Source organism: Ailuropoda melanoleuca, chromosome 14, assembly GCF_002007445.2.
Source record: "Ailuropoda melanoleuca isolate Jingjing chromosome 14, ASM200744v2, whole genome shotgun sequence".
NCBI lineage: Eukaryota > Metazoa > Chordata > Mammalia > Carnivora > Ursidae > Ailuropoda > Ailuropoda melanoleuca.
This window is the reverse complement of record NC_048231.1, coordinates 45,369,790-45,384,217: the sequence shown is the minus strand read 5'-3', so window position 1 is coordinate 45,384,217 and position 14,428 is coordinate 45,369,790. Positions and strand designations below refer to the sequence as shown.

Sequence of the window (14,428 nt, the reverse complement as noted above, 5' to 3'; positions counted from 1 at the left end):
CACTTGGGACCAGGAGAGGAGGAGCGTTCTTTATATACTCCGTGCCTCACCTCTTTCTGAAAAGGATTTGAAGCCCCAAAGGCACAGATACAAAGATAAAACAAAAATCACAAAAAATCAAGGCGGGTAAATGAGCGGGCTGAGGAGGGAGTGACAGAATTCCAAACCTGAAAGGTGGAGTCAGCATTGAAAGTTTTCCGGAAACGGCCTCGGGCTGGGATAAAGCCTTGGGAGCTAAGCCTTTAAGGGAAAGGCTTCAGTGTAGTTGAAATTCATAGTTGCTTGAGTCCAACAAAAATGATTTAAATAGGAATGAATATTATGGCTTTTTATTTGACCTTATATAAAGACCATAAAATCATGGGGAAGAACTCATAGCGTCAGTTCAGAACAATAAAGCTTTAGTGATATTCCAGGAGCTGCAAAAATAATGGAGTCATGGGATGCTTGTGTGGCTGTTGGTTAAGTGTCTGCCTTTGGCTCAGGTCCTGATCCCAGAGTCCTGGAATCCAGTCCCGCGTTGGGCTTCCTGCTCAGTGAGGAGCCTGCTTCTCCTTCTCCCTCTGCCTGCTGCTCCCCCTGCTTGTGCCCTCTCTCAATCTCTCTCTCCCTGTCAAATGGATAAATAAAATCTTAAACAACAACAACAAAAAGATGGGAAGGGTGGTCCACACAGCAGGGAGTGTGTGGCAAGCTTTTGGAGGTGAGAAGCAGTGCAGACCATACAGGATCCTCAGGCAGCACAGTATCACCAGGGGGCAAAGCTCAGGGCCACAGTGGGGATAATGTGGAGAGGGGGAGGGGTCAGATGCCCACAGCAACCGGATGACATTAGTCTCACTACAGTAGGGATAAGACATTTAAGGTGGGACCAGATAGGAGGCTGCTGCATTATGGTCCTGTCTAGGGTTAGGCCTGAACCCCTCCTTGGGCACTTCAACCATTCATTCAGATTCAACCCACAAATGTTCCCTGAGCCCCTCTGGGAGGCAGGACACCCATGCTGGCAGAAGGAATGAGTGCAGGAACAATTGGGACAGGGAGCCAAAGGAAGGAACTCCAAGCTCTCGGTTTTAATGAGTCCACAGTAGTGGTCAGGTACAAACACCACAAGCACAAGAACACCCCACTAGAAACTAACTTTACCATGTTGACGGGGCAGGCTAAAAATCTCAATTTGGTACTTCACAGGTGTGCTAAGACAAGAATCATGGGATTTTCAACTCTGCAGGTAAACACAGTGCTCACCACTGTGCCTAAGGGTCATGGTATGTAAACTCTGCATCGAACATCTGGAAGGAAACTGAAAAGGACACCCTTTGGGCTCCCCCCACCCAGTCCGTATATCCCCTGAAATGTGAAAGCATGATATAGTATTTAGATGGCAACTGCTCTCATTCCGTTTCTAGTGGCAGACATTGGATTTCCAGGGTTGCTAGTCCAGGACACGGCTTTTACAGGGTGCACAGCTAGAGAGGATTCTCAGCAAGACTCACGGGAGAAAATGGAGTTTGGAAATGCCCCAGAAGGTCCCCAGAGCCCAGCTGTCCTGCTCTCCTGCTGGGCACAGCATCCTATGGGCACAGGCTGCATGGGCCAGCCCAAGCTGAGGACAGGAACATCTAACTGGTCTGCAAAATCTGCAGGAAGACCCAGCCTGAACCAGCTGCCAGCCCCGCCAGCCTGCACATGGGCATGGCGAGCAGGGCCTCCAGGCTGCACCTTCCACCCTTGGATTTGAGCAGCCTACATACAATACCTGAGATGGTGGCCTGGAAGACAGGAAACGTCCCACCTCTCAGATTCCCTAAAGTTCCCACCTCATAAACCAACCCTGCTGCCCAGGGTGACCCAGAATGCCAGGGAGGGGTAAAGGGAGATAAAGAAGTCATGTTTGAAAGACGAAGCTCTCTTCATTTATTTGACATAAGGATGGGGAAGAAAAGGACTGTGAGGTAACAGGCACATGTGCATGACAGAGTGCCAGAAGCTGGTATCCACCAGACCCTTACTCTGCCAGGAGGCCTCTCTGGAAGTGGAGAACAGCTCACAGATGCATGCCCTGGATGCCCTCTGTGCCAATCATAGGAAAGTCATGACTGTCCCTTTCTTGCCAATCTGCCAGGGCTCCAGGGGGAAAAAGCGGATAATTATCCTTCAAGAGAGAAAAAAAAAAAAAAAATGATGTCATCAGCTCCTTGGCTAAAGCCCTATATTCCAAGATGCCTAGCTGGGCACCCCTACCATGGGCTCCCAGACCAGCCTGCCTTATTAGCCTAGCAGGCATTTTGCAAGCCTGCCTCATCCCATTAATGATCTCCCACTGTGGGCCAGTCAGGGGCAGAATGGTGGCTGCCCCCAGACACTCAACACAGCAGCCTCTATGGTCCCTGTATGCTCTGTCTGGGCACTCAGAGGGGCAGCCCTCCCACTTCCAAACTGCAGGCTCCCCGGGAGCACGTGCAGTGTCCCAGCCACCTTTGTTTTCTCAAAGCCTAGCTCAAAACCAGGCACAAGGTGACCCCCACTTATGTCTATGCAATGAACAAACATGCCCCTCTCACAGAAGTGATGGGAAGTTCCCGGTGAAGAAAAGATACTTGGGGTAGCCTGAAGGGTAGCAGGGGAAGGGCTGGTGTTGACAGCTTTAGTTTTCCCATCTGTAAACCTCACAGGGATGGCATGTCTGCACAAGGTGGTGTGAACAGAGGGACAGAGCTTGCATGGATCAAATAGGACGATGCATGGAAGTTATCTAGAGATAACCTGGCACATGCTAAGCATTCACATGTTACATATTGTTCTTCTAATTATTACCTCACCCCAACCTGAGGACCAGGTCTGAGCACTCCCGGGAGAAACCATTCCTCACCAGCCTTCCTGGGCCAACAAAGGATCCATTCTGGAAGGTTCTTTCAAGCTTCTCATGCTCTTAGTTCGTCATAGGCATGGCTTGGCTCAGGAATATTTTTCACCCAGAAAGAAACTTTAACCCTGACACAGAGTCCCAGGTTGGGGGGCTGCTCCGTCTTCTTGGGTGATCATTTAATACATTCCCCTCTATTCACAGAAGAGAAGCCTACAAACCAGAGATGGTTCATTTCCAGATTTGTCAGGCATCCCCCAGCTGTGCTGGACCCAGAACCCAGGTCTCCAGACATCCAAGCCAGTGTTCTTTCCACTACTCCCTGAGCCTCCTGGGAGCCTCACCTGGGACCTAGTTGGCTACAAGCCCAAAGGTCACACAGCCTCAGGACATACCCAGAATTCCTCCCAACCAGCCTGGAGAAGTTCTCCTAGAAAATTATTCTTGGTTTTCTAAGATGTGGAGAAGACTAAAGGCAAATGATAAATGGCCATAGCTTTGTCAGGTTAATAACATTCTACCTTACCGAGTGCCAAGGCAGACAGAGTGCACGGCTACCCCACAGGACTCTGGCAGTTCCCCCAGGGAGCAGTTAAAGGAGAGCCTTCCCACATCACAGATGGAAACAGTGAGGTTTGGAAGGCCACGCCTTGCCCAGGTGTCAAGAGGACCATGGCAGAGTCAGGGATTCATTCAATTCCACTACCATTCTGAGGCTGGACCCACCATCCGAGGCCCGGGGCACTAGGCCCTTCTTGAGCAGGGCGAAGAATGCATTTTCCCCCCAACCTTATTAGGAGCTCTGGGATGGGATCACTGCCCCCATCCACTCCCTGCCCCAACGCACCGATCCTGGCCCAGGTTCAGCTCCTTGGTGAGGAACTCGAAGAAGCGGGCGCTGTGGCCACGGTTGTCCTCGGCTGTGCCTACCACAGCGATGGAGGAGATGAGCAGCTGCGCGCAGGGCTCGGTGGTGCCGTTCATCGCCATGGCCAGACCTGGTCGCACCGTTACGTTCACGCGCTGCGGGGAACACGAAAGTTTCACCTGAAGCCGGTGCAGGCCGAGTTCGCGCTGAGGACCCGGGAGGACGAGAGCCGACAAGCGCGGGCCCCTGGGGTCAGAGCTAGAGGCTCGGGGCGGGGTCCTTGGCGGTCACGTCGGTGTCAGGGCCAGGGAAGGCAGCACGGAGCAGACATGAGGGGTGGGGAGAGTGGGAGGCTAGGGCCTGGCGGGCGGGGAATCCCTGCGACGAAGAGCTCGGGTCGCGGTGGGGAAGCCGGGGCGTGAACAGACCCCGACCCCGGGTCCAGCAGCCTCCTCCCGCCCGGTGCTCCCCGGCCCACGCTCACGTCCTCAGGTTTGCTCAGGATGGCTGCAGTGGCCGCGCAGAGCCGCTTCTCCAGTCCCGCGGGCACACGGCCGGCGGGCAAATTCGTGTCCAGCTCGACGAACGGCATGTCTGGCGTAAAGGAACAGGAGAGCCACAGCAGCAGAGAAAGCACCCAGAAAGTGCAGGTCGCTGATCCTAAGGGTCGCGGACTAGGCAGCAGGGGCGGGGCGCCACGGAAATCAGGCTCCTTATTGGTTGGGCAGGCAGCAGCGCCCCCGATTGGCTGCATAGTCTACACCCCGCCTCTACTGGCGCAGATTTCCGGAAGTCCTAAGGCCTCCCGGGGAGACGGGGAAAGTGAGGGGTCTGACCCTCCCCCAAGGACACTGGCTGAGCCGGCGTCTGGCTCACAGTGTCCCCGGCCTCTACCGGCTCCCGACACCCTGGCCGGGGGTTTTCTGACTCCCTGGGCTCCTGGATGGTGCAGTCCTCCGCTTCCTAGCCCATATTTAGATTGTTAATCCTGAAGATAAAATGGCCAGTTATTTTACCAGTAAAAATGGGTTTATTCGATGATGGCAGAGATTTGCAATTTGGGACATGCAGTCTAAGGCAAAACCATAGGCAAGTCCAACCAATAAAGAAGAGAAACGTTTCTTAACAGAGGAAAGGGAGGAGTTGGGGAGGACTGTTATAAACAAAAAGTCCGCGGGAATAAGCTGGGAATTAAGAGTGTAGTCGTTTTTCAGTGGCTGAGTTGTGACAGTATCTCACTGGCTTGACGGGGCAGAGGGGTTGGGGGGTATCTTTCTTTCCCCTGCTGGTAGTATATAGTCTTCTTTCCCTGGGGAATGCAAGGTAGGGTTCTTCCGGTTGGGGTTGCAAAGAGCAGCAAGGAGTAGTATGTGTGAGAGCTCCTCCTTCTGGCCTCCCTTCTTTATTGTAAATGAGGTTTCCTTTATTCCGTTTCACAAAATGGGGGTTTGAACACACCCAAAACACACACACCTGCAGGGGCCTTTCCCAGGCTCCAACCTAATTTTTTGTTTTTAATCCTAATTTTTTTTACTGTGTTGCTACCATTTCCAAGTAAGGCGACTTCACGTTATATGTGGGAATCTGCACTTCTCTTGACCAGGAGCCAGGTGACACTTGGGAGTTCAGGTGAAGCTGGACGGAGAACCTCTGGCTCACTGCATCCCTACCTGGCCCCGACAGACATCTGCCGTTGTGGCCTCTTGCATCTGTGGCAACCTTGTCTCATACTGAAGTACTGTCCATCAAGGGGTGAAAGCCAGGTCCTAATCAAATTACCAGCCATGTTTACAGTACCCTATATTTTTATAGTCAAAACAAAATGTGTCACTTAAAACATGGAAATCTGGGGGTGCCTGGGTGGCTCAGTCAGTTAAGGGTCTGCCTTCGGCTCAAGTCATGATATCTAGCCTGGTGTCAGACTTCCTTAAGTAGTCTGCTTCTCCCTTTCCCTCTGCCCTGCACCCCGCTTGTATGAGCTCTTTCTCTCTCTCTCATAAATAAATATTTTTTTTAAAAAAATGGAAATCCGTGGGGCGCCTGGGTGGCTCAGTCATTAAGTATCAGCCTTCAGCTCAGGGCGTGGTCCCAGGGTCCTGGGATCGAGCCCCACATCGGGCTCCATGCTCCTCTGGGAGCCTGCTTTTTCCTCTCCCACTCCCCCTACTTGTGTTCCCTCTCTCGCTGGCTGTCTCTCTCTCTGTCAAATAAATAAATAAAATCTTTTTTTTAAAAAATGGAAATCTTGTTCATGTGGCTAAACATGGTACTCTCATCAGTATTGCAAAGTTGTTTGACTTGTAAATGAAAACACAATTGAAATTGTGTGGGTGTATATGAATAATTTTGATTACACTTCTAAAATTCTTTATGAGTGTGCATATTAGAGGAGCCTTGGGGCACCTGGCTGGCTCAGCTGGTAGAGCTTGCAACTCTTGATCTCAGGGTTGCAGGTTCAAGCCCCATAGTTGGGTGTAGAGATTACTTAAAAATAAAATCTTTAAAAAAAAGAAAAAAAAAAAAGAAGCCTCCATGAGAAGGCAGGCAGGCCGAGAGGCCCTGTTCATGACCTTGTCCCATTAGCAGTTTATAGGATGACTAAGATATCGGAGGGTCTAGGACACAAGACAGGTAGATTGTAACAATCTTGAGGAGAAAGGGCAGGGACAGGTGGCAAATCTGGGACCCAGGGTGGGGCACAGATAAAACAGTGGCTGGGGTTCTGAGTAGGCTTGGGAGAGCAAGGCCTCTCAGCAGCACCCAGAGGGCCAGGAACTAATCTGGGACTTGGAGGTTCATGAACCAGCCCGGCACCCAACCCCTGTGGAAGACAGCATCACCCCAGAGGGAGGACAGAGACCTAAGAGACCAAGGCCATGCCTGATTCAGACATCTCTTCACCAGCTCAACCCCTATCTGTGACACGTGCTCAGCCCACGGGGTGTTGAACCAGCTTTGTTCCAGAGCTGAGGGAGGGAAGCACTGGGGCTGAGGAGCCCCGGGGGGGGGGAGGTATCATCTGACCTGGCCTGGGCCTAGGGAAGTCAGGGAAGCCTCCCTGAAGAAGCTAAACAGTGACAAATGCCTAAAGACCAGAAGGGGCACTGGGCAAAGATGAGGAGGGGCCCTATTAGCAATGGAAACAGCCTGAGCCAAGGCCAGGAGGTGGAGGTGGGAGCTGGGAGAGGGGGTCTAAAAATGATGGGCTACTGTGTGCAAACAGAAGGGGGTGCCCTGGAGCGGTGGGCAAGGCCTTTAAGGCAAAATTCAGTGATTCCTACTTTAACCTCAAAGCAGTTCAGCACCATGGAAAGTTTCAAACACAGGAGGGACAAGATCAAATATGTGTTTACTAAGCTCTTTCCAGGGGTCACATGAAGTCAGAGTGGAAGAGGTGGGAGTGAAGTGTGGAGACAGACAAAAGAAGGAACGAAGACCTGATGCCTGGAGGGAACGGGGGACCGGAGACTGGAGAGTGTGTCTTGCTCACAGCCTAGGAGGGGCCACTCCACCTCTTCATTTTGACAACAGAGTCTCTACCATCTCTGTAGGCCTGGCCTTCCACTCACTGCAACAAAACCTGCACGGAGGACTTCAGCTTCTCCTTTATGGCGGGGTCAGCTGGAGGCAAGTCCTTGACCTTCATGACAGCTGCATGGGCCTCCTGAAAGAGATCTTTCCCCACCTCGGCCTCCACACGTTGGCGCCATGCAGCCAGCTTGGGTCGGCTTTTGAAAACTTGGCAGCCAGCACTGACAGGCTATGGGGAGAGGAAGCCAAGTGGAGGGCGTAGGCATGGTCAAGCATAAGGCAGGATGACCTGATTGAGGAATTCCCCAGGGCGGATTTTCCCTCCTTGGCCACACGTGTAACAGGCTGGAGGTTCTCTCCCGGGAGACGCTGGGAAGCTTCTCAATATTGCTGTAGGATAGGGTCTGAAGCCCCATTTTACAGATGAGAACACTGAGGCTCAGAGAAGGAAGTGACTTGCCCAGGGTCCAACAGCCAGAAAGGGCAGTGTGAGCTGGTACATTTGCTCCCTCCCAGGACACCCCATTGTCCATTGGACCACCCTACCCTATGGCACTCACATGCATCAGCTCTGTGATGGCCACCAAGTCAGCCACTGAGATGTGAGGTCCAGCAACGAAGTCCTGGTCCTTCAGGAACTTGTCCTCAAGCAGCTGCAGGCACCTGTCCAGCTCAGCCAGAGTGGATGCCAAGGTCTCGGGGGGCACCTGTTCACCCAGGAACACTGGGAACATCATCTGGTGGATAGGCAGGCAGAGAGAGGGCTCAGGGTCTGCCCAAAGCCTAGCCTAGTTCCTGCTCTCTTCGAATCTATCACCAGGCCTTCAAATTTCTCCTCACTCCGACCCACTCCTTCCACCCAGGCATCATCTTCTACTCCAACATGGACAGCCTCTACCCCTCCTTAGGTCCCCTCCTTAGGTCCTCATGTAAGGCAGCCAGTGCGGGGAACTTCTGCAGTCCCAGTCTGGCCATATCACCCCCTGCATAAAGCCTTCCGTGGCTCCCCACTACCCTCACCATGAAAACCACGACACAAGGCCCCTCCTCAGTGCAGCAGTCACCCTCTCCCCACTCCCCACCTCCTCCTCCACCCCAGGCTTCTCAAATGGGATGATGCATGTGAAACCCTCTGGGATCTGCTTAAAGTGCACCTTCCTAATCTGTATGCCTGGGTGGTACCTGAGACCGTATTTCCAAGTTCCCAGGGGGTCCAATGCTCCCGGTCCCTGGAGCACACTTTGAGTAGCTACGGTCTGTACTCACTCTATTTGACTTCTCTCCATTCTGCCTTCAAACCCACCAGGCCCCTGCCCCTACCAGCTTGAAGGGGCTCCACTTCCAGCCCTGAGAGGCTCAAGGAAGGCACCTCTAAGGTTATAGAAACCTGAGTTTTGCCCAAAGGCCCTTCAGAACAGTGCTATTCTATATGCAGAGTATGAGCACGCCCATGTCATGCTCCCTCAAACGCACAGGGCAGCCGCTGCGTGCCAAGCCCCTTGCAATTCCCTACAAATAACGATTCAGAGCACACATCTCAGAAACAGCCGTTCGTTTCATGGGTAAAAATGGTACACGTGTGCTGTTTTAATGTGCATTTACTTGATTCTTACTTAGGTTAAATGTATTTTCATCCACTTAATGACCATTTCTCTCTGTCCTTCAAGTAAATCTCCAGGGGTTTCCTGTGCCCACTTTTCTCCTGTGTCTTTGTTTGATGGCTTTCTGAGAGCAACTTAAATATTAAGAACGTTACTTCTTTCAGGGGCACCTGGGTGGCTCAGTTAAGCATCCAACTCTTGATTTGGGCTCAGGTCACGATCTCAGGGTGGTGAGAGGGAGCCCAGTCAGTCAGGCTGCCCACTCAGGAGGGAGTCTACATGAGATTCTCTCCCTCTGCCCCTCCCTCTCGGCGCCCCCCACCCAGCTCATGAGCACACATGTGCATGCGCACGTGCTCTCTCTCTCTCTCAAATGACTCTTTTTAAAATAATATATATATTTTATTTATTTGAGAGAGAGAGAGAGAGCACAGAGGGAGAGGAAGAGGAAGAAGCAGACTTCCCACTAAGCAGAGAGTCTGGCACAAGGCTCGATCCCAGGACCCTGAGATCATGACCTGAGCCAAAGGCTGACGCTTAACTGACTGAGCCACCCAGGCACCCCTTTTCCATTGCCTTTTTTTTTTTAAGGTTTTATTTATTTATTTATTTGAGAGAGAGAGAGAGAGAGAGAGAGAGAGAGAGAGCACAAGCAGTGGGAGGAGCAGAGGGGGAGGGACAAGCAGACTCCATGCTCAGTGCAAAGCCTGACCCAGGGCTTGATCCCACCACCCCGAGATCATGACCTGAGCTGAAAGCAAGAGGCTGACACTTGACTAAGCCACCCAGGTGCCCAAAATGTAACTTCTAACAAGTCTTTGCCAGTTTTTTGCTTGTTTTAAGTTTAATCCTTTCCTCCTTACACAAAATGTCATTGCATGTGTAAAATCTATTAGGCTTTTCTTTAAGTCTTTAAGTGTTTTTAGGCTTAGAAATCCTTGAATACCCAGAAATCAGAGCAACATTATTGAAATGTCTTCTCATTTCTTCCTAGTTTGAGATTTTTCACTTAACACTTCTCTATCTGAAAAGTATGTCATGTAGCCAGAGCATTTGGGTTTTTTTCTCTTCCCAAAGGTAATGTTTCCACAGTCTGGAGCCTGCAAAAGGATTGATTCCCAGCAGCTCAGGAATCAGGGCATATTGGGGGAAGTCACTCCCTGGCTCTGCCTTGGTTTCCCCTTTGGGAAACAAGTTGGTTGCACTAGGGAGTCTCTGCATTCTAGAATTTGGTGTTCTAACGCCTCAGGTCTGAATGGAATTTTTTTTTAAGATTTTATTTATTTATTTGAGAGAGATAAATTGAGCGAGAGAGAGAGAGAGAGAAGGAGAGAAGGGGGAGGGGCAGAGGGAGAGGGAGAAGCACCCCACCTGAGCCAAAGGCAGACACTTAACCGACTGAGCCACCCAGGCGCCTGCACCGAATTTTTTTTTTTTTATTAAAGATTTTATTTATTTATTTATTTATTTGACAGAGAGAGACAGCCAGTGAGAGAGGGAACAGAAGCAGGGGGAGTGGGAGAGGAAGAAGCAGGCTCCTAGCGGAGCAGCCTGATGTGGGGCTTGATTCCAGAACGCAGGGATCACGCCCTGAGGCAAAGGCAGACGCTTAACAACTGCGCCACCCAGGCGCCTCCGCACAGAATTTTTTAAACAGAAAGCACTGTCCCTTGAGCATCCTAGAAGGGTCCCCGTCCTGCCATAGCTCACCTTCTGCCACATGGCTCGGGTGCAGCTATTCCGCAGGGCTGTGTGCTGCCAAGCTAGGTACTCGTCCACACGGGCACAAGCCTGCAGGTCCTGGGGGTACCAGTGGTCGGGGACCTCATACTTGCGACTCAGATACAACAGGATGGCCACACTGGGGGACACGGAGGGGGTGAGGAACATGTACCAGTCACTTTCCATTTACACGGAGCATTTCACTCTCTCCACACCATGATGCAGAGTAGGAATGTACTGCCTAGGGTCACACAGCTCGACACTGGGTCATCGTATCATCTGAACTAAGGGCACCAAGTGAAAAACAAAATGTCTTGAGATTTCAGAACGACAGTGATGGGGTACTCAGAGAAAGCTTCCAGGAGGAAGGGGGCCCCAACATGGTTCCTGAAAGACAAGAGCAACTCAGATAGCACTCCCCACCATATCGAATGCATGGTCGTGACAAGAGCAAGGCCAGCTGTCCCGTCACGCTCCCTGGGGCTGGGACAAGGCCTCCCAGGTGAATGGGTCACTGCTTCCCACCCTATCCCATCTCCTCTCTACCTGCCCAAAGCCTCCAGCCTCCTCCCCGAGGAGCCTTCTCTGACCTCCTCCCCTCCCCACTCCCTCCGCCATGTCTGGCTGGAGCACCATGCCTCCATGGATGTTGGACTGTCCAACGACCGGAGGTTCTGAAGCCAAGTGGAATGTGCATCTGGCTCTACCACAGAGGTACTAGGCGGCCTCAGTAAAAGATATGCCTATTTAGCCACCAGCCTAGAAGCTGGCCTGGGCTCTCATCTCTCCCGCCAACCTCCAGCTCCTCAGCACACTGCTGGGCTTGACCACTACATCCCCCTGTACCACCACCTTGGTCTGGGGCCCCAGTACTTCTCTCCTGGATTAGCACAGTACCTTCTCACCCCAGAGGGATGCTTTAAAACCTAAGTTGGGTCTCAGCTCTCCTCTGCTTAAACTCCTGCAATGGCCCCATCTTACCTATAATAAAAGCCAAAGTCCTCCTGGCCCCACATGCTACTCTCCGACCTCACCCTCTGCTTACTCCCCTCCCTCACCCCAGCCATGCTGGATGCCTTGCCTCTTCAACCTGTCCCCCCAAGCATTGTCCCACTTCATAGCCTTTGGCTTTGCTATTCCCTCCAGCCAGAACACTCTTACCAAATGCCTTGCACCTCTGTTCCTGTAGGTCTCTGCTCAGATGCCTCCTCCTCAAGGGGCCCTTCACGCAACCTCCTACTCAAAATCACACCCCCCCTTACCCTATTTCTTTTCTCCATAGCACTCATCACCACCTGATGGGTTACACGTTACAGAGATTAGCAGCCCCCCTCTTCTAGAATATAAGCTCCATGAGGCCAAGGGCTTAGAACTGTTCACTGCTTTGGCCCCACAGCCTAGATGGTTCCTGGCCCGGGTGGGTGCTCAGCAAATAGCCAGTGAAGCTCTCTGGGTGCTCTCTTGACTCCCAGGGCAATAGTACTTGCCCCCAAGATTTGCAGAAGTGCTGGCTCTAAAGAGCATGGTACAGCTACTCCTCGATAGTTAGCTCTCCGCTCTCCTTCCATCTGGGGGCTCGGTTGGCAGAGAGGAGGCCTGCAAACAGGCTGGGCCTTGTGACCTTGCGTAAGGCCCTCGCCTCTCCTGGCTTCAGTTTCCTCCTTTGTACAATACCCCGGAGGGGGGGAAGGGAGGGAGGGGGATGCCGTGACTTCAATAGCCCCCCCAGCCTCTGGCTCCTCTGCCTGCTGGGGCTGGCACAGGTGCTCAGGGCACACAAGCCGTGATCCAAACCATCAACAGTAGATGTACCGATGGCTGACTGGCCTCACAGGGCCTGGGTAGCAGCCTGGGGACCTGATACCTCTCAGCCAAAGTGAAGTCTCCATCCTTCAAGGCTGGCACCTTCTTCAGGCGATTCACCTGGGCAAAAGCATCGCTGTGGTGCTGGCCTGTGGGAGAGACCAGTGAGGCGGGGGAGGAGAACTCTGAGCCACCCCCCCTCGAGGCCTCTCCCCAACCCCCACCCCAACATCAGGTGGGCAAAAGGAAGGAGACCACTCTGCTGGTCACCAGATCACAGACCCTAACCCCACCAGAGGCCCACCCTTCCTGAGTCCACCTCCCTGGGAACCTGGGCCAAGAAGCATCTCAGCTTGGCCATGAAGGGAGGGCGAGTCCCTGCAGCTATAAGTCACCCCCACCCCTAGCCCCAGCCAATTCCATCCATATGTCTGACACTCCAGTCTCCTCCCTGGGCTCTAGGCTTGCCCCTACCATCCATCTCCCTATGCTGGCTGGGTGACCTGCCCCCAGCCCTCAGTCCAGCCTCATTCTCTCCACGAGCTCCTGCCCTCTTCAGTCACCCAGCCTCTAGCAGCTCAGCTCTTCTTGCTGTCCCATGCCAAACCCTAAAAGCTCCTACCCCAATGGGGGTTCGCAGGTCTGACTCACTTCTGCATTCCTTGAGCTGGGCCAGTGCTGGAGGATACATAATGACTGTGTGTGGAGTCAGAGGGCCTCCATGGAACCAGGCTCCAACCTGGCCATAGGCCCACACCTATGGGCCTCTTGGCCCTTCTCCTGGGTGAAGAGAATCACCCCTACCCATCCTCCCTCCAGAAAATGCCTCTGTGTCCAGCCCCTATCCCAAGAAGGGCTGGAAAGGTGGAGCAAGGTGGCAGCGTAGCAGTTGGTGGCCCAAGCTGGGGGCACCAAAGACAGAAGGTGGGCAGGGTCAGCCAAGAAGAGATCTCCCTCCTGGCCTGCACAAAGGGAGGCCCGCTGTGGAATTGTCCCACTGTGCAATTACAGCCCTGCCCCTCCACTGGATGAGGTAAATGTGGAGGGGACGTAAGCAGGGATAGGTGGAAGTAAAGAGGAAACCAGATCCAGGTGAAACAGCCTTCTCCTTCTGGCAGCTGTAGAAATTCAAGAGATGCAGGCTACTCCAGTTCGGAAATGATGAGGCACTTTCCTTGTTTTCTCCAAGCCCGGGTGTGGAGCTCCTGGGGCACTCACCCTACTTCCCCACGGCCCCCGCCCTTCCCGCCTCCCACGCCCCCCACTGCTCTCTCTCTGCTCTGCCCCCTCTCAATCTGTATTTTGGAAAATGTTTCATATTCATTAGGCAAAGATCGGGGCTCTTGAAAAAGGCACAACCGATAACTGATCACACAGTTTCCGTCCCGGAGAGCGTCTCTTCCAGCCTGGCTGCAGCGCCGGGGGCTCTGTCCGCACCCAGGCGCCCGGACCGCAGGGCCCGCCTCCCTGTCCAGCCCACCTTTGAGCAGCTCCACCGGCCGCAGCTCGAAGGGAATGCCGTTCTTCTTGGCGAAGATGTAGACGGCGCGGCAAGGCTGGGACAGCAGGTCCAAGTAGAGCTCCAGGCCCATGGCGGGAGCAGCGGACCGTCCCCGGGGTCGCGCCCAGGGTATGAGACTGGGAACACGAACGGCTGGCAGAAACGGCCGGGCCACCGAGCCTACAGCGGAGCGCCACCCGGGGGAGAGGGGTTGGGCTGGGGGCGTGTGAGCCCCGCCACACCCTCCCCCGCCCATTGGATGGCTCTGGAGCGCTTTGGGCCAATCAGCGGCGCCCCAACTCTCCCTCTTTCCCGTCCCTGGAATCCTGGCTACAGTTCTCTAGGTGGAGAGGGTGTTGAGACATTCGGCCTCTGACTGACCTCTTCCCCAGACCTCAATGTCCTACCTTTGTCAAAGGTGCAGTGGAGGATGGTAATGGGAACGGGACGCCAAGGACGCGTCCAGCACAGACTTTAGGATCGAAAGGGCTCGCTTGCCTTCAGTTGGCCCAAGCCACCTCCCAAAACTCAAGGAG

General features: G+C 53.3%; 2 protein-coding genes across 3 annotated transcripts; both read right to left on the bottom strand.

The window, feature by feature from the left end:
- Positions 1 to 1,888: 1,888 nt before the first annotated feature.
- Positions 1,889 to 4,430, bottom strand: DDT (D-dopachrome tautomerase). The gene is made up of 3 exons (XM_011232082.3): positions 4,219 to 4,430; positions 3,714 to 3,889; positions 1,889 to 2,155 (listed from the first exon to the last, which is right to left on the bottom strand). Exons 1-3 carry the CDS (start codon positions 4,324 to 4,326, stop codon positions 2,083 to 2,085), a joined length of 357 nt encoding a protein of 118 aa, XP_011230384.3. The 5' UTR covers positions 4,327 to 4,430; the 3' UTR covers positions 1,889 to 2,082.
- A 1,449-nt stretch (positions 4,431 to 5,879) lies between these two features.
- On the bottom strand, positions 5,880 to 14,083 carry LOC100480947 (glutathione S-transferase theta-1-like). 2 transcript variants are annotated; one of them, XM_034641940.1, is made up of 5 exons: positions 13,872 to 14,072; positions 12,453 to 12,540; positions 10,577 to 10,727; positions 7,826 to 8,002; positions 5,880 to 7,669 (listed from the first exon to the last, which is right to left on the bottom strand). In XM_034641940.1, the coding sequence occupies exons 1-5, from the start codon at positions 13,981 to 13,983 to the stop codon at positions 7,352 to 7,354; spliced, it is 846 nt and encodes a 281-aa protein (XP_034497831.1). In that variant the 5' UTR covers positions 13,984 to 14,072; the 3' UTR covers positions 5,880 to 7,351. The 2 variants fall into 2 exon arrangements, with proteins under 2 accessions (XP_034497831.1, NP_001334950.1); NM_001348021.1 differs by having other exon boundaries at positions 7,065 to 7,494; positions 13,872 to 14,083.
- Between the last annotated feature and the right edge of the window lie 345 nt (positions 14,084 to 14,428).